Source organism: Puma concolor, chromosome A1 (genome assembly GCF_028749965.1).
Source record: "Puma concolor isolate L17-30 chromosome A1, mPumCon1.1.hap2, whole genome shotgun sequence".
Lineage (NCBI taxonomy): Eukaryota > Metazoa > Chordata > Mammalia > Carnivora > Felidae > Puma > Puma concolor.
The window spans coordinates 228,332,086-228,354,881 of NC_141667.1; the positions used below are offsets into that span (position 1 = coordinate 228,332,086).

The 22,796-nt window shown below is 34.6% G+C and overlaps 1 protein-coding gene across 12 annotated transcripts in view; it reads right to left on the reverse strand.

Moving 5' to 3' along the window:
* The window catches only part of NBEA (neurobeachin), a 697,478-nt gene that overhangs the window by 552,056 nt on the left and 122,626 nt on the right, over nucleotides 1-22,796 (reverse strand). For 11 of the 12 annotated variants that reach the window (XM_086713686.1, XM_086713662.1, XM_086713695.1 and 8 more), the window contains exons 9-10: nucleotides 12,295-12,492; nucleotides 11,525-11,658 (exon numbers count right to left, since the gene is read on the reverse strand). In XM_086713686.1, coding sequence (XP_086569812.1) covers nucleotides 11,525-11,658; nucleotides 12,295-12,492 — 332 coding nt within the window. Of the gene's footprint in view, nucleotides 1-11,524; nucleotides 11,659-12,294; nucleotides 12,493-22,796 lie in introns of those variants that run through there. The other variant, XM_086713701.1, reaches the window with a different exon arrangement.

Consider the following 22,796-nt stretch of genomic DNA (forward strand, 5'->3'; position numbering starts at 1 on the left):
GCACAGGAGATAATCTGGGCTTGTGACTGGTATCTGAATTCAGAGCAGCAGTCTTCTACGACAGGGCCATTAATGTGTGCCATCAGACACTACCTCCAAGTAGACAGTGTTAGAATTGAATTAAACTGTAGGACAATCAGCTAGTGTTACAGAGAATTGTTTGGAGTGGCAGTGGTAGAGGGAACCACCTCTCTACACACTGGAATTATGTGCTGAATCCTCTATTATGCACCTATAGAAAAGAAGAAAGATCTAAAATAATAATCTACATTTCCACCTTAAGAAACTAGAAAAATGAGAGTAAACTAAATCCAAAGTAAGCAAAGAAGAAGAAGAAGAAGAAGAAGAAGAAGAAGAAGAAGAAGAAGAAAGATAAAGAGGAGGGGGGAGAGGGGAAGGAGGAGAAGGAGAAGAGGAGGAGGAGGAGAAAGAGGAGGAGGAGGAAGAAGAGGAAGAGGAAGAAGAAGAATTATTAGAGTACAAATGAAAGCAACTGAAAAGAGGAAATCAAAAGAGAAAATCAATGGAACAAAAAGTTAGTTCTTTGAAAACATCGATGAAATTGAATAACCTCTAGCCAGTCTAATAAAAAAAGTGACAGGACAGAAAATAATACTAATGTCAGAAATGAAAGAAGGGATGTAACTACAGATCCTATGGAAATTAAAAGAATAAAAAGGAATACTAGGAACAATTCTATGCCCATAGATTTGATAACCTAATGAAAAAGACCAGCTACTTGAAAGGCACAAGCTGTCAAATCTCACACAGAAAGGAATAAACATTCTGAACACACTTGTATCTATTAAAGAAACTGACTCAACAATTAATTTTCTAAAACAGAAAGCACCAGGCTCAAATGGGATCACTAGAGTAAATTCTACCAAACACTCTAAATGGGAAGAAATTATGCCAATTGTCTAGAATGTCTTTCAGAGAGTTGAAACAGAGGAACTACTTCCTAAGCATCACTCTAATACCAAAACCAGACAAAGATATTTTAAGAAAACTACAGACCAATGTCTCCCATGAACATATATGCAAAAATCCTCAATCAGATATTAGCAAATTATATCTAAAAAAGTACAAAAAGAATTACACAACACCACAACCAAGTGGGATTTATCCAAAGTACGCAAGGCTAGTTCAAGATTCAAAAATCAAATATAATCCGTCACATCAATAGGCTAAAAAAGAAAAATGACATGCTCGTATCAAAAGATGCAGAAGAAGCATCTGTCATAATTCAACAACGATTCATGATAAAAACTCTCAGTAAACTAGGAACTTTCTCAACTTGATAAAGATTATCTATAAAAAACCTACAACTAAGGGGCGCCAAGGTGGGAGTTGGTTAAGTGTCCAACTTCAGGTCATGATCTTGCGGTTTGTGAGTTCGATCCCTGCATCGGGCTGGGTGCTGACAGCTCAGGGCCTGGCGCCTGCTTTGGATTCTGTGTCTCCCTCTCTCTCTGCCCCTCCCCTGCTCACATTCTGTCTCTTCTCAAAAATAAACATTAAAAAAAATTTAAAAAAAAAACCCTACAGCTAACATCATACTTAATGATGAAAAACTAAAGCTTTCCCACTAAGATGAGACACAAGGCAAAATATCCCATCTCACCACTTCTTTTCCACATCATACATACAAATTGGGAAGGGAGACATTAAAGTGTCTTTGTTTGCAGGTGGCATGATTGTGTAGAAAATCTGAAAAAAAATCCACAAAAAAACTCTTGGAACTAATAAGCAATTAAAGCAAGCTTGCACGATACAAGGTTAATATAAAAAAGTCAAATTGTTTTCCTACAAACCAACAATGAACAAGTGGAATCTGAAATTAAAATTTTAGTACCATTTACATTAGCACCCCCCAGAAATCAAATACTTATGTATCTAAATCTAACAGTATATAAATAAGATCTATATAATAAAAAGTAAACTCTCCAAATTGAAATAAAAAATGAACTAAATAAATGGAGAGATATTCCATGTACATGAATAGGAGGAAGAAATACTGTCAACATGTCTGTTCTTCCCAAATGGATCTATAGGTTCAGTGGAATACTAGTGAAAAATCCAGTAAATTATTTTATGGATATTGACAATGTATTCTAAAGTTTATACAGAGAGGCAAAAAATAGTCAACAAAGTATTAATTAAAGAACAAAGTTAGAGTGCTGACACTACTAACTTCAAGACTTACTATAAAACTATAGTAATCAAGACAGTGTGGTATTGGGGGCAGAATAAAAAACAGATCAATGAAACAGAATAGAGATCCCATAAATGGACACAAATAAATATAGTCAACTGATCTTTGACAAGTGAACAAAGGTAATACAATGGAACAAAGACAGTATCTTCAACAAATTGTGCTGGAAAAACTGACCAACTACCCATCTAGAAATACACCTTACACCTTTCACAAAAATTTACTCAAAATGGGTCACAGACCTAAATGTAAAATGCAAAACCAAAAAACTCCTAGAAGATAACATAAGAAAAAACATGGATGACCTTGAGTATGGTGATGACTTTTTAGATATAATACCAAAGAGAAATCCATTAAGAAATAATTGATAACTTTGACTTCATTAAAATTAAAATCTTCTCCTAGAAAGATAATAGCAAGGGAATTAAAAGACAAGCCACAGACCGGGAGAAAATATTTGCAAAAGATACACCTGATAAAAACAAACAAAAAACAAAAACAAAACAAAACAAAACAAAAACCCAAAAACCTGTTATCCAAAGAATAAAAAGGACTCTTAAAACTGAACTGTAAGAGGGTGCCTGGGGGCTCAGTCAGTTGAGCATCTGGTTTCAGCTCAGGTCATGCTTTCAAGGTTTGTGGGTTTGAGCCTCGCATTGGGTTCTGCACTGATGGTGCAGAGCCTGCTTGGTATTCTCTCTCTCTCACCCTTTCCTCTCTCTCTGTACCTCCTCTACTTTCACTTTCTCCCTCTCTCTCTCTTCTCCCTCTCTCTCTCTCTCACTCTCTCTCTAAAAAATAAATAAATCTTTAAAAAAAACTGAAGAAAACAAACAGCCTGATTAAAATATGAACCAAAGACCTTAACAGACACCTCAATGAAGCAGATATAGATGAAAAATGAAGCTATGAAAAGATGCCCCATATCGTGTCATCAGGTAAATGCAAAAGGAAACAGCAATGAAGCACCACTACATACCTACTAAAATAGCCAAGTTCCAGACCACCGACACCAAGTGCCAGTGAGGCTATGGAGCAGCAGGAATTCTCATGCATTTCTGGTGGAATGCAAAAAATGGCATGCCCACTTTGGAAGACAATTTAGAGGTTTCTTACAGAAATAAACATACTTTCATCATATGAACCAGCAACCATGCTCCTTGGTATCTACCCAAAGAAGGTGAAAAGTTATATCCATACAAAAACCTGCACAAGGTTTACAGCAGCTTCAGTCGTAATTGTCAAAATTTGGAAACAACCAGGATATCCTTCAGTAGGTGAATGGGTTCATAAGCTGTGGTATATACAGACAAAGGAATATATACATTCAGAGCTAAAAAGAAATGAACTATCAAGCCATGAAAATACATGAAGGGATCCTCATTGTATATTACCAAGTGAAAAAAGACAATCTGAAAAGGTCGCATACTGTATGATTTCAACTACGACATTGTGGAAAACACAAAAAATATGAAGATGATGAAAAGACCAGTGGTTTCCAAGGGGTGGGTATGAGAAGGAAGAGGATGAATAAGTGGAGCACAAAGAATTTTCAGGGAAGTGAAAGTACTTGGTATGGTATTCTAATTATGGATACACTGTTATCACATTTTTCCTAAGCCCATAGAACGTATAACACCAAGAGTGAATTCTAAGATAAACTGCAGACTTTGGGTCATTACATTGAAACAATTTAGTGTCATCCTTGGTAAAATATGTGTCATTCTGATGAGTGATGTTGATTAAGGGGGAGGGTATATTATGTGGGGGAAAGGGAGTATACGGGAAATCTCTGTATCTTCTTGATTTTATTGTAAACCTAAAACTTCTCCTAAAAAATGGAAGTCTTTAAAAAAATTAAAAATTATTTTAAAATTTCTAAATAAAAAGAATTTCAAAAGTAATAAAAATTGTGCAAATAAGAAGATTTGTAGTTTTTATTTAGGGCATGTTAAGTTTAAGATACCTTCTACAGAGTTTGGGTGTATGAGCCTAAACAGAAGATGGCTAGAAAAAAAGCTTTGGGAGTTATCAGCCTCGGTAATAAGATCAGGGACCCAGAAACAAAATAACATAAAAGTAAATAAAATTACAATACTAAGTTGACTAGAACCTCCTGATGATGACTTATTAATTCTTAAAGATTCAATTCAGAAGAAAAGATTCTTTTCTTACAGATTCTTTTCTTAAATATGACATAATGGTCATCACATCCAGGGAAGAGCAAGGGAAAAGAGCCTCAACATTGGGAAGAACCTTAGTATTATACCCACTTTTCATTAGAAAATAGGGGCTTCTGGGGCACCTGGGTGGCTCAGTGAGTTAACGGTCCACCTCTTGATTTCGGCTTAAGTCATGATCTCATGGTTCATGAGACTGAGCCTGTATCGGGTTCTGCACTGACAGTGCAGAGATCCTCTATCTCCCTCTCTCACCACCCCTCCCCAGCTCATGTGAGAGCTCCCTCTTTCAAAATAAATAAACATTTAAAAGAAAGAAAGAAAGAAAGAAAGAAAGAAAGAGAGAGAGAGAGAGAGAAAGAAAGAAAGAAAGAAAGAAAGAAAGAAAGAAAGAAAGAAAGAAAGAAAGAAAGAAAAGAGAGAAGGAAGGAAGGAAGGAAGGAAGGAAGGAAGGAAGGAAGGAAGGAAGGAAAGAAAAGAAAAGAAAAAGAAAGAAGAGAAAGAAAGAGAAAGAAAAAAAGAAATTTGGGCTTCTGAAGGTGAACAGCCTAGCATATGGCAATAGTTTTTATAAAAGCAAATAATATCTATTTTAGTTTTAGATTCTATGATTACCATACAATCAAAATGAATGAAGCAATTTTTCTTACTTTCAAAAAGAATGTAAAAGGAAAGTTAAAGGAAATAAATTCTATTTCATGTGAAAAATAACAAAATTGTTACAAGACTGAAATATCAAAGGAGAAAGGATGTGGATATACAAACTAAAGGAAAATTAACGCAATAATTCACTGAAGATGTGCTCATGTTGTCAAAATTTCTGCAACAAATAATTTGTAGTTATCCCTTTGACAAAACAACTACCCTTTTTTTGGGGGGTCAAAGATACAGCAAAAGTCTTGCCTTTTCCAGAGCAAATTATGTGCTATACACTGAAATAGCACAAAGTAACATAGCATTAAAAATGGATTTCACTAGGGGCGCCTGGGTGGCGCAGTCGGTTAAGCGTCCGACTTCAGCCAGGTCACGATCTCGCGGTCCGTGAGTTCGAGCCCCATGTCAGGCTCTGGGCTGATGGCTCAGAGCCTGGAGCCTGTTTCCGATTCTGTGTCTCCCTCTCTCTCTGCCCCTCCCCCGTTCATGCTCTATCTCTCTCTGTCCCAAAAATAAATAAATATTGAAAAAAAAATTTAAAAAAAAAATGGATTTCACTAGATTTAAAAGAAACTTTTCATGAAAGAATTATTGTGAAAAAGTAATCACTTATTGTAAAAAACACTTTAAAATGGACTATTAAGACACCAGCTTATGTGAAAAGTTAATGAATCACAAATCATAAATCAAGAGTAAAACAAAATATCCTTTGTTGTTGACAGCTGACAAATTTATTAAATTGCTACATGTACTGGAAGTTTTATTATTAGATATCTCCTGTAAAGACTCCACAGAGTAAAAAGGACTTGTCTGACAAAAGGAGGCTATTTGAACATTAAATTATAATTTCCCTATGTTTTAGGCAGAACACTTATTTTATTTTTACTCCTTAAAAATTAATTTTCACAGTAAATGCAGTATAAATTCCATTTTATTTAGCTAAATCTCACTAAATAATTATCTGCTTTTTTCTCCTCTAATAGTAGTAATACTGACCCAAATACACTTTGTGTCTATTTTACTTCAAAGAGTTTTTCATTAATAATTTAGTAAACTAAAATAAGGCAAACTAGCAAATATATATATACTGTGACAGACATACATTCTTTCCAAAAAAATATAAAGGGAATATAATTGGTAGGTATGTATTTTAAAATATCTAAGTACTCGTGGAAACCAAAATACTGTATTCCATACATATGTACAATAACCTTCACAAGACAGATAATCATTATAAACAGATGTCTCACTTATTTTGCCTACCTAAACCAATCCCTTTTCATTTATTTGTCAGCTGGGTTAAAAGTATTTAAAAGAATTTTGACATTGTATAGTAGGTAACTTTCCCTCAACTTACAATCAGAAAATGTGATTGGAAAAAGGTCTTTTATGTCACTTCAAAGTCTAAGGAAAAAATCTGTTGAGCTAAGTAAGTGACTGAAATACTGCAATTTCCAGGCAACTTTGTTGGTTTACATATGACAATAGTGCTAGTCAGGAATTTACAATGAAATTTTTAATTAAAGGAAATTCTTAGTTATTAAGGGGACTATAAAATTCAAGATAATCATTGGAAGAACTGATGAGCAAGATACATTTTAAGAAAAAAAAACTTCATTTAAATTCACTAAACAAATTGATGAGTTCTTAACATTCACATTACAAGAAGATTCTTAATGATAGGTCACAGACATAAATGCCTTGTGGGATTCTCTAAATCTTTTTTATATCTTATATTCCATCAAGCAGTCTACCAAACAGCTTATATCATAACTAAAATCAAAAAGAACACTTTTCTCAGAAAAATATTTACATACTTAAAAGAATTCATTGAAACTATCACTTGAAATTGAATTTTAGCTTATAAAATTTTTCAGAATTAAAATCGCATTAAAAATAAAATTTAGTAATACAAAATTATATCACATCAATAGTGATCTAATATTTACTGAGGAAAGAGAGAAAACACATTCAATGCCTATTATGTACCAGATAATATGGTAGATACTTCAACACGTACTATCTTAGTTTAGTTCATTTTATACTCACATAAAGTTGGCATTATGAAAATCATACCACAGCTGGCAAAAGTGATTCTCAGAGTTGCCCACATTGGTTTAGAGGGAGGGCTCTGGAATCAGGCTTTCAGGATTCGGATCCTGGTTCTAATCTGCCACTTAAATCTCGTGCCTTGAGGAAGTTACTCGGTTTTTCTCTCCCTCATCAGCAGAAAAGTAGTACATGAGATAACACAGTTACAGAGGCTGGCACATAGTTAAGTACTCAGTACATGCCATGTACAACTAGTACTACACATCCTTGAACAACCCATCACCTAAAATCAGAAAGTACGTAACACAACACTGGTGTGAGTCTTAATCTGTCTGACACCAAAGGAAGTCCTGCTTATTGTATCACACTGTCTCTAATGAGAATTTCTTCCTTAGTGTATTTTTAATTGCTTGATATACAAAAGTCTATTTATACCTTGCACTAGAAAACATTTTCCAAAGCAAATTCTTCCCACAACACACAATAAGGAAGATTTGTTTTATATCACCTACAGAATTTAATAACATATGTTCTTGAAAAAAGGAGGCTGGGCCAAATGAGAAAGAATGTCATGTACAGTCAATGTATCTGATCATCCAAATCAAAGGAAAATGAAATTTCTAATGTATTGAGTCATTCTTAGATATAATATAAAAAAAATGATTACTTCAAGATTGGAGTTATACTTTCTTGAAATAATTTGTTAATCATTTATTTATTCTTTAAGTTATTGACTATTAAATGTCTAATGGAAGGCAATTTGTTTAGTCATTGCTTTCAATATTCACTGGACTAAGATTGACGCATCCAATGCAAAATAGTATTAGTTGCTGAGAAATGACAAAACATCCAAATAGCTTTGATCACTTGACACAATTAATCAAGGTGATCACAGTGCTTGAGAATCATTATGAAAAGAATGAAATCACAATGGTAATTACATATTGGCCTAATTTACTTATTCAAAAACAGGTAACATCAAATATACTGTTTGTGTTGCCACAAGCTATTTAACTCAATTCAACAATATTATTGAATTATTATCTATTGAATATTATCTATTCATTTTGTTGGTTAATTTTTTTGTGCCATAATAAAAGCTAAAATTACATGTTAAAATAGAAGGCGATAGGAAGTGTTATTCCTGGAGATTTAAATACTAAAGGGGCAGCTATACAAAATCCAAAAACTAGTTACAGAAAACTCATCTTAAACCCTTCCAGGCTTTCTTTGACTTGGTGTTTGGCTTCAAAACTTGAGTTAACACATCCTCTATTTAAGCCACTATATCTAGAAAATGGACAGTTCAAAACCAGTTTTCATCACTACAACTAAAGTTCAAAATATAAGTCCTACTTCATTACTTCAGTAATTCTCTATTGTAAATACTATATCACTGGTAGAAAGAAGTTCAAATACAAAGTAATACAGCCTGTATTATAACAACCAACTTCCAAGATTAATAATATATCATTTTTTAAATATAAAACTGTAGTATTAGAGATAATCTTACATATCGCCTAGCCCAATGTCATCAGGATAACAAAAGCATGTACTGTTTACTACATCGATCTATATATTTTATCACATTTAATCTAAAGAATCCAATGAGCTATTATTACTACATTTTATAATGGTGGAAGCTGAAGCACAAAATTGTTAACAAAGGTGTGCTAATAATACAGTAAACTCAGCATTTGAACCCAAGTCTGTCTGACTTTAAAGTCCACACATATAACAACTATAATACATAGCTTTCATAATAAAACAAAGCCACAAAAACTCTCACAAAGCCTACCTTTAAAGGCTCCAAAAAATAAGATAATTATGTCATAAATCATTTTAATACAAAGCCTCTTATATAGAATAAAACTCATCAAGATTTGTAAGGACAGTGTAACAGTGCCAACAGAGAGGTAAAGCTTGCAGAAACAATACAAAGTTTCATAAAAATGGACTGCTAAGTAGACGAAAGTACATGGAAACTAAATACTTCAGCTTGAAACACAGAAGACAGAGAAGTAACTAACTTTATAGCTTAGCTCAATTGTTCCATAAAGTAATTAAGAATTAGATAATATTACAATTGTTGGCATATGCTTATTATGCAAACGGATTTTCAGAAAAGAGTGTATCTAATTTTCTCTGGAAATTTAAAAACTTTAAATAGATTCTCATTGATTTAGAATAATTCAATAATAACTAAAAATAAGATGGTATACCCTATTTCAAGGTCTCATTCATCTATATGAGTTTAGGAGATAGCCAGGAAACAAGAAATTCTACCAACCCTTGTCCTACAGCTAAGAATCTATGTTCTTCAAGTAGAGGGAGAAGTCCCATTTAACAACTTTAACATTTTAAATGTTAGAAAGACCATATCACTGAAAGACCATATCACTGATGTGCACACTTATCTATAATGCCCCCCCTTTCAATATTTTAAATAACAAAAGACTATACTGCTGATAGATACAGTTGTCCACAAAAGAGCCAACCTCAAACATCAAGGGCTTGGACACAATTAATGTAAAAGTATTAGATAAGAATTCAAAATAGCACATAACTGAATTAACTGCAGGGTAGCTTGGAATTGGGTATGTATGATTACTAAAGAGGATAGTGATACTTTTCTTATTATATGTTTTCTGTTGGATTTAAACTAAGAAGAACATATATATCATTGCAAAAGTTGAAGTTATTTATTACAGAGAAAAGTTAAGATGAGTGACATAAAAGAACTAAAAACAAATAAAAATGAAAATCAGAATGTTGACTGTTTACATTGTCTTCTATCTCCATGATGAAATAAATACAGTTTAAGATACCAAAATATAGTGTAAATATCAAAATGAGTTTTGAAGACAGGCAATGAAAAATAACCATGTGCCTTGGATGAATGGACCAGATAACCTGTTAAAATATGATCTTAGCACTAAGATTTTATAATAGCTATTCATGTAGACATAAATTACTGTGATAGTTTGTTTTAGTTATAACATTTCAAACTCCATAATCTTTCTAATTTTATTCGCAAAGCAACAAATTCCATTTCAGGTTAGAATAACTATGGACAATATTAATTCATAAGGAATATTTAAATTACACATGGGAATTTTCTACTGGCTACTTCCTCTGCCAATTTCTTCTCATAGCACTAAGTTTTTAATTACTGATTACAATGTATACTGGTTCACTTGGATGATAAAGAGCAAAACATTTTGAATTTAGATCCAGGATGGAAATTTAAAGTTTTATTTTTCCACTAGGCTGATATGCCACCCAATGAAATTACTTAAGATCTTGTAGCAAAGTAGTATCACAGCAGGGTATGATCTCGAGATTCCTTTTAACTTCAAGACTTCAACCTTTACACTGATATAAAAGAAAGCATGACCCATGGAGCTCAGTGTTGTAAATGTACAGGTCACATTTATATGCATATTTATACTTTACATAAAGATGGTCTCAATACAGGGATAATATTATTAGCAATATTAAAATAGAATTTTGTTAATAACTTTAGATAATAAATATGAGAAAATCATGTTACACTTCAACGGACTTGAAATTTTTCCCACCTTTGTTTGCTTCATTCACTAGGTTTTCCAACAATTCAAAATTGGAAGACTTTCATACATATGTGTACATACTAGTGAAGCATTCCTATATTGCTTTTGGAGTAAAAATGAATGTTTACCTATACAATTTTCTCTTTAAATTCTCCAAACATAGCAATGTACACAGTAAAAATCATTCTTAAAACTCACATTTAACTACTTACATAAATGATTCTAAGCTATAAAATTAAATATAAAAAATATAAAATTTTATGCATGAGGTATGTTTAATAAAAAGGAAGGAAACTACAAAAATTACACATAAAATCAACCTAATCAGAAAATAACTGAATTATATAAATACAGATATACCTTGGGTATATCTGGGTTCTCATACAGGAACTGTATTTAAAGGAAAGCTAATATCTTTTAATATTATGCTGGTCTTTTGATAATATCATTATAAAATAATACTAACATGTAAGTTATATAACTGTTATCAAATAGTATTCTTCAAAATAAACTTTACCCTAGTAATTTTTTTAAAGCCGACAGGATTTCATGGATGATCCAATCCATAAGCATCTCCAAAGGCTAAGGTTGGGACTACCATTTTTCCTCAACTTGTATTATAATCACTATGCTACATCTAGTAAGATGTTTTCATTTATTATCAAGGAAGTCATTCCTTTATGATTGTGTCAAGTCTTAATAATGTGTAAATTTGTATCTGCCTTAGTCCTAAAGAAGCTTTTATTAGCATGTCAGGGATAAAAACCAAATTTTACAACACATTTACACAGCACCAAGGATGTCAGGCATTATCTAAGTGTGTACAAATTACACATTCAAAGAAAACTTACCAGACAGTTGTTTCCACTTGACTGTCATTGAGCTGACGATTGTCCAGTTGGGCAAAAAGAGGAAAAAGCACTTGAATCCCTCCAATTGAATGAATTGCACTATGAATTGAATGTGTTACTATAGCTTTCACATCCTATGTTCAAAAACAAAAATGTGTATTAAATTTCTGAGGCATAAGTTATCATTATTTCCTTGTTCCAAATAACTCTGTAAAAAGAATTTCAAAAATATTGACATTTTTAAAGCCCTCAGTTATATAATTTTTGATACACATATAAAATAAAAACTTGAAATATCTTTGCCAACCACTTTAAATCTGAAACTTACATTGAGATTTTTATACTGAAATATGAAGCTATAAATGGAAAAATAATTTAGAATAAGAAATACCATCAGAAGATTTAAAGACATTCAAGTAATTTTTATGTGGGGGAGTTATATTAGTACATCCTTAAAGCAATGTATATTTTTGTGTCTAACAGCTATCTGTTCAGCTAATCAAATGATTTTTTTTCCAAAGGATATATAACAGATAAGATAACAGAAATGATAGATTCCCTACTAACGAGACTGACTAGTCCAAGGTAAAGTATATTGCCAAAAAATTAAAATAAAAAAATAAGGTAGAAGGCAAAAATGTCACGCAAAGAACTAGAAGATGAAAAAAAAAATACCAACTGTAGACCTATAGGTTGGTAATATTTAATACGTAAAATAGATACTGTTAATACTCAATGAAAATATGGAAACTAAGCTACTATTCACCTACCTGGAGCATTAGGGCATGTGGGGAATGCACAAAAATTGATGCATTTTCCTTTGGTGATGATTCCAGGCATAGTTGCGCATCAGTGGCCTTAGCATTATATGTAAATGCAATGCTACTTGCAAGTTTCCCATCATACAGAACCTGTTTATGATGTTCTGCCAAATGAATGTCACTCTCAGATTTAAATTTGAAGGTACTCTGAAAAAATAAAACTAAATTAAATTCTCTTTTTAAATGTAACATAATAAAACTCTAAAGTCTTAAAGCACAGAAGTATTTAAGATAATAAACAATTTGTTTTGACCCTTCCATGTGTCAGGTATTAGTCAATGGTATTATATTATTTTGTTAGCTCACTTCAGTTCTAGGAGTTAAATTGTACTCAGCATGCTAATAAACACACTCAGATCTTCATATTCTCATTTTTATTGTTGTTTTGATTATCTACAAAATAATTTTATTAGAAAAAAATGTACATTCAGATGTTATTAAATATAAAGGGAGTTTGATTTAATACTTCATGACATAAATTTAATGTTTCTTGTTAACACATTCACAAGTATTTACATGAGTATACAATACCTGGGACATCAATTACTCATATAGAAAAATGAGTATCATTTAAGACTATGAACAATATTTATGTGTAGAAATATTTAGGTCTTAAGTATAGCAACATATTGAATAACAATACCACTCTACAAAAGCATCAGAAAGTCATGTTAAACCCAGAAGTTCATATATATATATATATATATATATATGAATTTTAATTTGTATTTTATTCGCAAATTTGTAATTAAATGCAAACATTTAAAAACACTGTGCATATATAAAGTGTCACCACTTTATATACAGAATACAGAAATAATAAAGATGTACTAGCTGTAATAAAAAAAAAGTATTGGTAGAAATGGTTAAAATTTCGCTACAGATATAAACCTGACAATGACAATGACAAGTAATATTTCACCTGTGCAACAATTACATGATATCAGTATTTTTATTATTTTCAACCTAACAACTATGAAAACTGAATGTTAGAAAAATTAAGATCTGGAATAGATGGTACCAGTATCAATGGATTAAAAGTGAAGTGACCTATATTATAATCTAGGCTCTACCGCTAATTATCTCTAGACCTTTATTTGGTGTCAAAGGTATCATTTAACCAATGTGGCTCGATTGGCTACTGTTACAGTAAGATTAAACCAAACGTTCCAAACTCACATTCTTGTAGGAGGTGAACAGACACAGGCATAAATGAAGCAGGACAAGTGGGGGTTTCTTCAGACTACAGAAGTACACGTCCTGTCTAAAAGTGTTCCTCAATGTTCAGCTCAAGTCAATTATTGTACCATGTTGCCAGTTCCTCAATACTTTTCAAAAGGAACATGAACTCTGGACTTTTACATAAATATAAAATCACCTAATTTGTAATTTATGCAAATATTTAAAAACACTGGGCAGACCAAACATGTCAGGTCAAATTCAGCCCATTTTGTACTTCTAAACTCGTATCCAGACAGCCTTCCTTACTGGAACCTGGATGCAAACCATTGAATTAGGCACATGCAAAGGGAAGAGCAGCATGAATAAATGAAAATTTGTACATAAGTAGCTATGGAAGGATGATACTTTTTGTCCTTTAAATGTAAGCACATTTACATATTTTGATATTAGAAATAAGCTAACCCAATTGCAGTATTTGGGATCAGACCTTGCTTTCTGTTCTCAATTAAATGGAATGCAGAACTTTATCTGCCACCCCAGAGATTTAAAATGTAATCTGTTTATGTAACTCACAGATTCACACCTCCCAATCTAGAGGCAACAGTTGGGCTTAAAATATGTTCTGGTTTAAAATAAAGATTATATTTCAGTCCCTTTTGTACTAAAGAATAGGTGACAATTACAATAAAAAGAGATTTTTTTTAAAGTCTTCTTTGAAAGGAGTCAACATGGTGGAGAAGTAGGGGGACCCGAAGTTCCCTTATCCCTCAAACACAGCAGTACTGAGGTCAGGAGACTTAGAATTTCAGGAATCTCGGCTACAGAGTGACAGAAACATCTCAAGGGGCCCTTGGTGACAAATTGGTAGGCCATAGATGCGTGATTATGAATTGGGAGAGATAAAACACATGGCGTAGGCAGAGAGGAGAGGGATCCCCTTCTGTGGATAGACAAAAGGAAGAGAAAGAGAGGGTGTGGAAGTGTAGGATTGTATTTGAACAAGAGAAAACCCACAGACTGGGTAACGGGAAAAAAGGAGAAAGAACCAATTTCTAACACAATCCAGAGTTGCAGGACTTTCTCTGGACTGGGAGCAGACACACTGTACACTCTCCTGATGGGGAGGAGGAGCCAGCCCCAGGCTGGGTAGCTAGCTCAGAGGGCAGTCAGAGAGAGCAGTCGTCTCCCTTGGGTGCTGTGGTAAGAAGGTATATAGCAGCTCCACGGACAAAAGATCCTGCAGAACCCACCAGCCAGAGGCCCTCTGTCTGCCGGCTGGGCAAAATGGCACTACACTGGAACTGGGGCATTGGAGCAGGATCCTTTAAATTCAGGGCCAGTCTGAATCCCAGCCAAGTGCCTGGGAGGCACAGGAAGCTGTGGAACGGGACAAACGGGACACACGGGCTGCTCGTGCAGGTGCTGCACTGTGAGAATAGCCTGAACACAGTGGTTTGGGTAATCTGGTCTGGGGAGGAGAGACTGGGGTGTCAATATTTTTCTCCCCATCACCAAAAAGGTGGGGCTTCAGAAAACAGAAAAAAGGCCCACTGTGGAGGCTGGACCCGCCTATACCAAACCACACCCCTCTTTGCTTGGTAGCTGAGTATCTACCAGAGCAAGATTGACAATGACAGAACCAGATGGCCCCTCCTGCAGACCAGTAGAGTCACCAGTTCCAAGGCACCATCAGATATTGGTCTAGCAGTTTTGCATTTTCTGATTTGATTCTTGGTCAACTCTTATTTTATATATAACATATATGTAATATTTTTTTTCCTTCCCTTTCTTCCTCTTCTTTCTTCCCTTCTCTATTCTGGTTGTTGGTTTGTTTAACCAAACATTTTTAATCTATTCTTTTTATACTTCCTCTATATCTCCTTCTTATTTATTTTCCTCTCTCTCTCTCTCTCTGAAGACAAAGACTCCAAAACACATCCTGAAGGGCCAGACCCTGGACATGTATGACCCCTTTTTAATATAGTAGTGCTCGCCGGTGCAGGACATGTAATAAGCTATTAAAACACATAAGGGACAGAAAACTAGCCAAAATGATGAAAACAAAGAATTCTCCTCAAAAGAAATTCCAGGAAGAAATGACAGCTAGAGAATTGCTCAAAACAGATATAAACAATATATCTGATCAAGAAAGAATAATTGTCATAAGATTAATAGCTGGGCTTGAAAAAAAAAGCTTAGAAGACAGCAGAGAATCTATTGCTACAGAGATCAAGGAACTAAGAAATCGTCACGATGAATTAAGAAAATGTTGTGCAAAATAAACTAGAGGTGGTGACAGCAAGGATGGAGGAAGCAGAGAAGAGAATAAGTGAAATAGAAGACAAAATTACGGAAAATGATGAAGCGGAGAAAAAGAGAGATAAGAAAATACTAGACAATAAGGGGAGAATTAGAGAACTAAGTGATTCAATGAAATTTAATAATATCCATATCATAGGAGTTCCACAAGAAGAGAGAGAGAAAGGGGCAGAAGGTTTACATGAACAAGTTATAGCTGACAATTTTCCTAATCTGGGTAAGGAAGCAGACATCCAAATCCAGAAGGCACAGAGAACTCCCTTCAGATTCAACAAGAATAGGTCTTTGCCATGGCATTATCATAGTGAAACCGGCAAAATACAAAGATAGAGAATTCTGAAAGCAAGTAGGGAAAAATAGGCTTTAATCTACAAGAGTAGACACATAAAGGTAGTAGCAAACCTGTCTAGTGAAACTTGGCAGGCCAGAAGGCAGTGGCAGGAAATATTCAAAGTGCTGAATAGAAAAAATACGCAGCCAAGAATCCTTTATCCAGCAAGGCTGTCATTCAGAATAGAAGGAGAGATAAGGTCTTTCCAAGACAAACAAAAACTAAAGGAGTTCATGACTACTAAGTCCACGCTATGAATGGAACGTTGCAAAGACTACAAAGGACCAGAGACATTACCACAAGCATGAAACCTACAGGTAACAATGACACTAAATCCATATCTTTTAATAATAACTCTAAATGTAAATGGACTAAATGCCCCGATCAAAAGACATAGGGTATCAGAATAGATAAACAAATAAGATCCATCTATATGCTGTCTACAAGAGACTCATTTTAGACTTGAAGAGAGGGGATAGAGAACAATCTATCACACTACTAGAAGTCAAAAGAAAGCTGGAGTAGCCATACTTATATCAGACAAACTAAATTTTAAACTAAAGACTGTAACAAGAGATGAAGAAGGGCATTATATCATAATTATGGGGTCTATCTATCAAGAAGAGCTAACAATTATAAATGTTTACGCCCCCAACATGAAGGCACCCAAATATATAAATCAGTTAATCACAAACATAAGCAATCTTATTGATAAGAATACAGTAATTGCAGGGGACTTTAATATACACTAACAACAATGAACAGATCATCTAGGCAGAAAATTAATAAAGAAATAATGGCTTTGAATTATACACTGAACCAGATGGACTTGGCAGATATATTCAGAACACATCCAAAAGCAGCAGAATACACATTCTCCTTGAGTGCACATGGAACATTCTCCAAGATAGATCACATACTGGGTCACGAAACAGCCTCAATAAACATAAAAGAACTGAGATCATACCATGCAGATTTTCAGACCACAATGCTACGAAACTTGAAATCAACCATAAGAAAAAATTTGTAAAGTCTCCAAATGCATGGAGGTAAAGAACATTCTACTAAAGAATGAATGGGTCAAGCAGGCAATTAAGGAAGAAATTTAAGGGGCGCCTGGGTGGCGCAGTCGGTTAAGCGTCCGACTTCAGCCAGGTCACGATCTCACGGTCCGTGAGTTCGAGCCCCGCGTCGGGCTCTGGGCTGATGGCTCGGAGCCTGGAGCCTGTTTCCGATTCTGTGTCTCCCTCTCTCTCTGCCCCTCCCCCGTTCATGCTCTGTCTCTCTCTGTCCCAAAAATAAATAAACGTTGAAAAAAAAAATGTATAAAAAAAAAAAAAGGAAGAAATTTAAAAATACATGGAAGCAAATGTAAATGAAACCACAACAGTCCAAAGCCTTTGGGATGCAGCAAAGGCAGTCATAAGAGGAAAATACACTGCAATCCAGGTGTATCTCAAGAAAAAAGAAAAATCCTAAATACAAAACCTAAACATACAACTAAAGGAACTAGAAGCAGAAGAGCAAAGAAACCCCAAAGCCAGCAGAAAAAGAGAAGTAGTAAAGATCAGAGCAGAAATAAACAATATAGAGTCCAAAAAAATGGTAAAACATATCGATGAATCTAAGAGCTAGTTTTTTGAGAAAATAAACAAAATTGATAAACCCCTAGCCAAACTTCTCAAAAAGAAAACAGAGAGAACCCAAATAGATAAAATCACGAATGAAAGATCACAACACCACAGAAATACAAATTATTAAAGAATACTATCAAAAATTATATGCCAACAAACTGGACAACCTGGAAGAAATGGACAAATTCCTAGACACCCAAACACTACCAAACTCAAACGGAAAGAAATAGAAAATTTGAACAGACCCATAATCAGCAAAGGTAATGAATCAGTTATCAAAAATCTCCCAATAAATAAGTCCTGGGTCAGATGGCTTCCCAGGGAAATTCTACCAGACATTTAAAGCAGAGTTAATACCTATCCTTCTCAAGCTGTTCCAAAATATAGAGGTGGAAGGAAAGCTTCTGGACTCATTCTATGAAGCCAGCATTACCTTGATTCCCAACAGACAGAGACCCCACTAAACGGAGAGTTACAGGCCATATCCCTGATGAACACGGACGCAAAAATTCTCAATAAGATACTAGCAAATCGAATTCAACAGTACATTAAAAGAATATTCACCATGATCAAGTGGGATTCATTCCTGGGCTGCAGGGCTGGTTCAATATTCACTAATTAATCAATATGACACATCACATTAATAAAAGAAAAGATAAGAACTATATGATAGTGTCAACAGATGCAGAAAAAGCATTTGACAAAATACAGCATCCTTTCCTAGTAAAAACCCTCAAGAAAGTTGGGATAGAAGGAACATACCTTAACATCATAAAAGCCATGTATGAAAAGCCCACAGCTAACATCATCCTCAATGGGGAAAAACTAAGAGCTTTCCCTCTGAGATGAGGAACATGACAGGGATGTCCACTCTCACCACTGTTGTTTAACACACTATTGTAAGTCCTAGCTTCAACAGACAACAAAATGAAATCAAAGGCATCCAAATTGGCAAAGAAGTAGTCAAACTTATTTGACACACTCTACATGGAAACATCACACTCTACATGGAAAGCCCTAAAGATTCCACCAAAAAGGCAGTTAGAAATGATACATGAATTCAGCAAAGTTGCAGAATACAAAATCAATGTACAGAAACCGGTTGCTTTTCTATACATCAATAATAAAGCAATGGAAAGAAAAATTAAGAAATTGATCCCATTTACAATTGCACCAAGAACCATAAAATACCTAGGAATAAACTTACCCAAAGATGTAAAAGATCTGGATGCTGAAAACTATAGAAAACTTATGAAGGAAATTGAAGAAGACACAAAGAAATGGAAAACCATTCCGTGCTCATGGATTGGAAGAACAAATGTTGTTAACATGTCAATACTACCCAAAGCAATGTACACCTTCAGTGAAATCCCAATCAAACAATTCTAGCATTCTTCTCAAAGCTAGAACAAACAATCCTAAAGTTTGTATGGAACCACAAAAGACCCCGAATAGCCAAAGTAATGTTGAAAAAGAAAACCAAAGCAGGAGGCATCACAATCCTAGACTTTACCCTCTACTACAAAAGCTGTAATCATCAAGACAGTATGGTATTGGCACAAAACCAGACACATAGACCAATGGAATAGAATAGAGAACCTACAATTGGACTCACACATGGACAGTGAACTAATCTTTGACAAAACAATAAAGAGTATCCAATGGAAAAAAGACAGTCTCTTTAGCAAATGGTACTGGGAGAACTAGACAGCAACATGCAGAACAATGAACCTGGACCACTTTCTTACACCATACACAAAAAAAACTCAAAATGGATGAAAGACCTAAATATGAAACAGGAAGCCATCAAAACCCTAGAGGAGAAAGCAGGCAACAACCTCTTTGACTTCAGCCTCAACAACTTCTTACTTGACACCTCTCCAAAGGCAATGGAAATAAAAGCAAAAATGAACTACTGGGACTTCAACAAGATAAAAACCTTCTGTACTACACAGGAAACAATCAACAAAACTAAAAGGCAACTGATGGAATGGGAAAAGATATTTGAAAATGGCATATCAGATAAAGGTTAGTATCCAAAATCTATAAAGAACTTATCAAACATCCTAAAAACAAATAATCCAGTGAAGAAATGGGCAGAAGACATGAATAGATACTTTTCCAACGAAGACATTCAGATGGCCAACAGACACATGAAAAGATGCTCAATGTCACTCATCATCAAGGAAATACAAATCAAAACAACACTGAGATACCACCTCACACCTGTCAGAGTGGCTAAAATTAACAACTCAGGAAACAGATGCTGGCAAGGATGTGAAGAAACGGGAACCCTCTTGCACTGTTGGTGGGAATGCAAACTGGTGCAGCTGTTCTGGAAAACAGTGTGGAGGTTCCTCAAAAACTTAAAAATAGAATTACTCTATGACCTAGCAATAGCACTACTAGGAGTTTATCCAAAGGATACAGGAGTGTTGATTCACAGGGGAATATGTACCCCAATGTTTATAGCAGTGCTTTCAACAACAGCTAAATTATGGAAAGAGCCCAAATGTCCATCAGCTGATGAATGGATAAAGAAGATGTGGCTTATATATACAATGTAATACTATTTGGCAATGACAAAGCAGGAAATCATGCCATTTGCAACAACGTGGGTGGAACTGGAGGATATTATGCTAAGTGAAAAAAGTCAGTCAGAGAAAGATAGATATCACATATTTTCACTCATATGTGGAATCTGAGAAACTTAACAGAAGACCATGGGGGAAGAAAGGGGGAAAATAGTGTCAAACAGAGAGGGAGGCAAACCATAAGAGACTCTTACATACAGAGAACAAACTGAGGGTTGACAACGGAGGGGTGGAGAGGGGAAGAGAGGAAAATGGGTGATGGGTATCTGAGGAGGGCACTTGTTGGGATGAGCACTGGGTGTTGTACATAAGCGATGTCATGGGAATCTACTCCCAAAGCCAAGAGCACACTGTATACATTGTATGTTAGCTAACTTGACAATAAATTATATTTTATAAATAAATAAATAAATAAATAAATAAATAAATAAGGATTATCTGAATGAAATTATGAGTTAACTATATAAGGTAGTAATATTGGCAACATAAAACCATTTTAATTTGCCTTCTTCACTGGTTGCCTTGGTATTATAATATCAACATTTTAATATGTATTTCAATAAGATTATAAATGCTCAAAAGGTTTAATATTTATGCTTCTAACATAATCATTTTCAAAAAATTTTTCACAAATATGTTAGAATTTTTACTTACATTGCAAAGAACTGATCAGAAGCAGATTTAATTATTTTGGAGGAATAAGACATATGAGTTTGTTTATTGAAATAACTATTTCAGTAAAGGAGGACTATTAGCTATTTAGCTGAGGAATTTGAGGAAAGAGTATCTATGACATCGAGACATTGGGGAAGCAGACTAAATAAGGAAGAGGGGAGTCAAGGAGTTGGATGACCCAAAAGCAAGTTGGAGTTTAACCAGGTGGAGTAGTGCTACCTCCTTATGTTGATGATGTTATACCAAGAAAAGCAATGTGTGGGGCACCTGGGTGGCTCAGTTGGTTGAGGCACCGACTTTGGCTCAGGTCATGATCTCATGGTTTGTGAGTTTGAGCCCCGCATCGGGCTCTATGCTGACAGCTCTGAGCCTGGAGCCTGCTTGGGATTCTGTGTCTCCCTCTGTCTCTGCCCCTCCCCCACTCATGCTCTGTCTCTGTCTCAGAAATAAATATTAAAAAAAATTTTTTTTTTTAAAGAAAAGCAATGTGTAGACAGGAACTGGAGGAAGAGCAACGTAAGTTCCAGCTAGTGGAGCTACATTGTATTAAGGGTTTGGGGGGATTTGACACAAACAAAGGCAAAAAAAGCAAAAATAAACCAGTGGGACTATATCAAACTAAAAACTTCCGCACAGTGAAGGCAACCACCAACAAAATGAAAAGGCAAGCTACCAAACAGGAGAAAATACTTGCAAATCAATTTCCTGATAAGGGGCTAATATAAAATACATATATAGAACTCATACAGCTCAACACCAAGAAAACAGTCTAATTTAAAAATGGGCAGAGGACTTAAATAGACATTTTTCCAAAAAAGACATAAGGATGGTAACAGACACATTTCACTAATTAGTGAAATGCAAATCAAAACCACAATAAGCTGTAACTTCACACCTGTTGGAATGGCTATTATTGAAAAAACAAGACATAACAAGTGTTGCCAAGGAGGTGGAGTAAAGAAAATCCTTTTGCACTGCTGGTGGGAAAGTAAACTGGTGCAGCAACTATAGAAAAGAGTATGATGTGTTCTCAAAACCTTAAAACTAGAATTACTATATGATCTAGCAATTCTACTTCTAGATATTCATCCAAAAAAAAAAAAAAATGAAAACACTAACTCGTAAAGATATCTGCACTCCCATGTTCACTGCATTGTTTACGATAGCCAAGACATGGAAGCAACTTCAGTGTCCATAGATGAGTAACTGCATACGGAAAATGTTGTACATGTATGTATACAAGGGGATGTTATTCAGCCATAAAAACGAATGAAATCTTGCCATTTGCAATGACATGAATGGACCTTGAGGACATTATGCTAAGTGAAATAAATCAGAGAAAAGCAACTATACAACCTTACTTATATGTGGAATCTAAAGCAAGCAAGCCAACAAACAAACAGAAAGAATTCACAGATACAAAGAATGGCCAGAGGTGGAGAGAAGAGATAAATAAAATGGGCGAAGAAGGTCAAAGAGTATAAACTTCTACTTACAAGATGAATAAATTCTGAAGAACAATATAAAGAATGTTGATCACAGCTAACAATACTGTATTGTATATTTGGAAGTTGCTAAGAGAGCAGATTTAAAAGTCCTCAGTACACACAAAAAATTATACCCATGTGAGGTGATGGATGGGTCAGCTAACCTTACGATGGCAGTCATTTCACAATATACACATGTATCAGATCATTATATTGTATGCTTTAAATG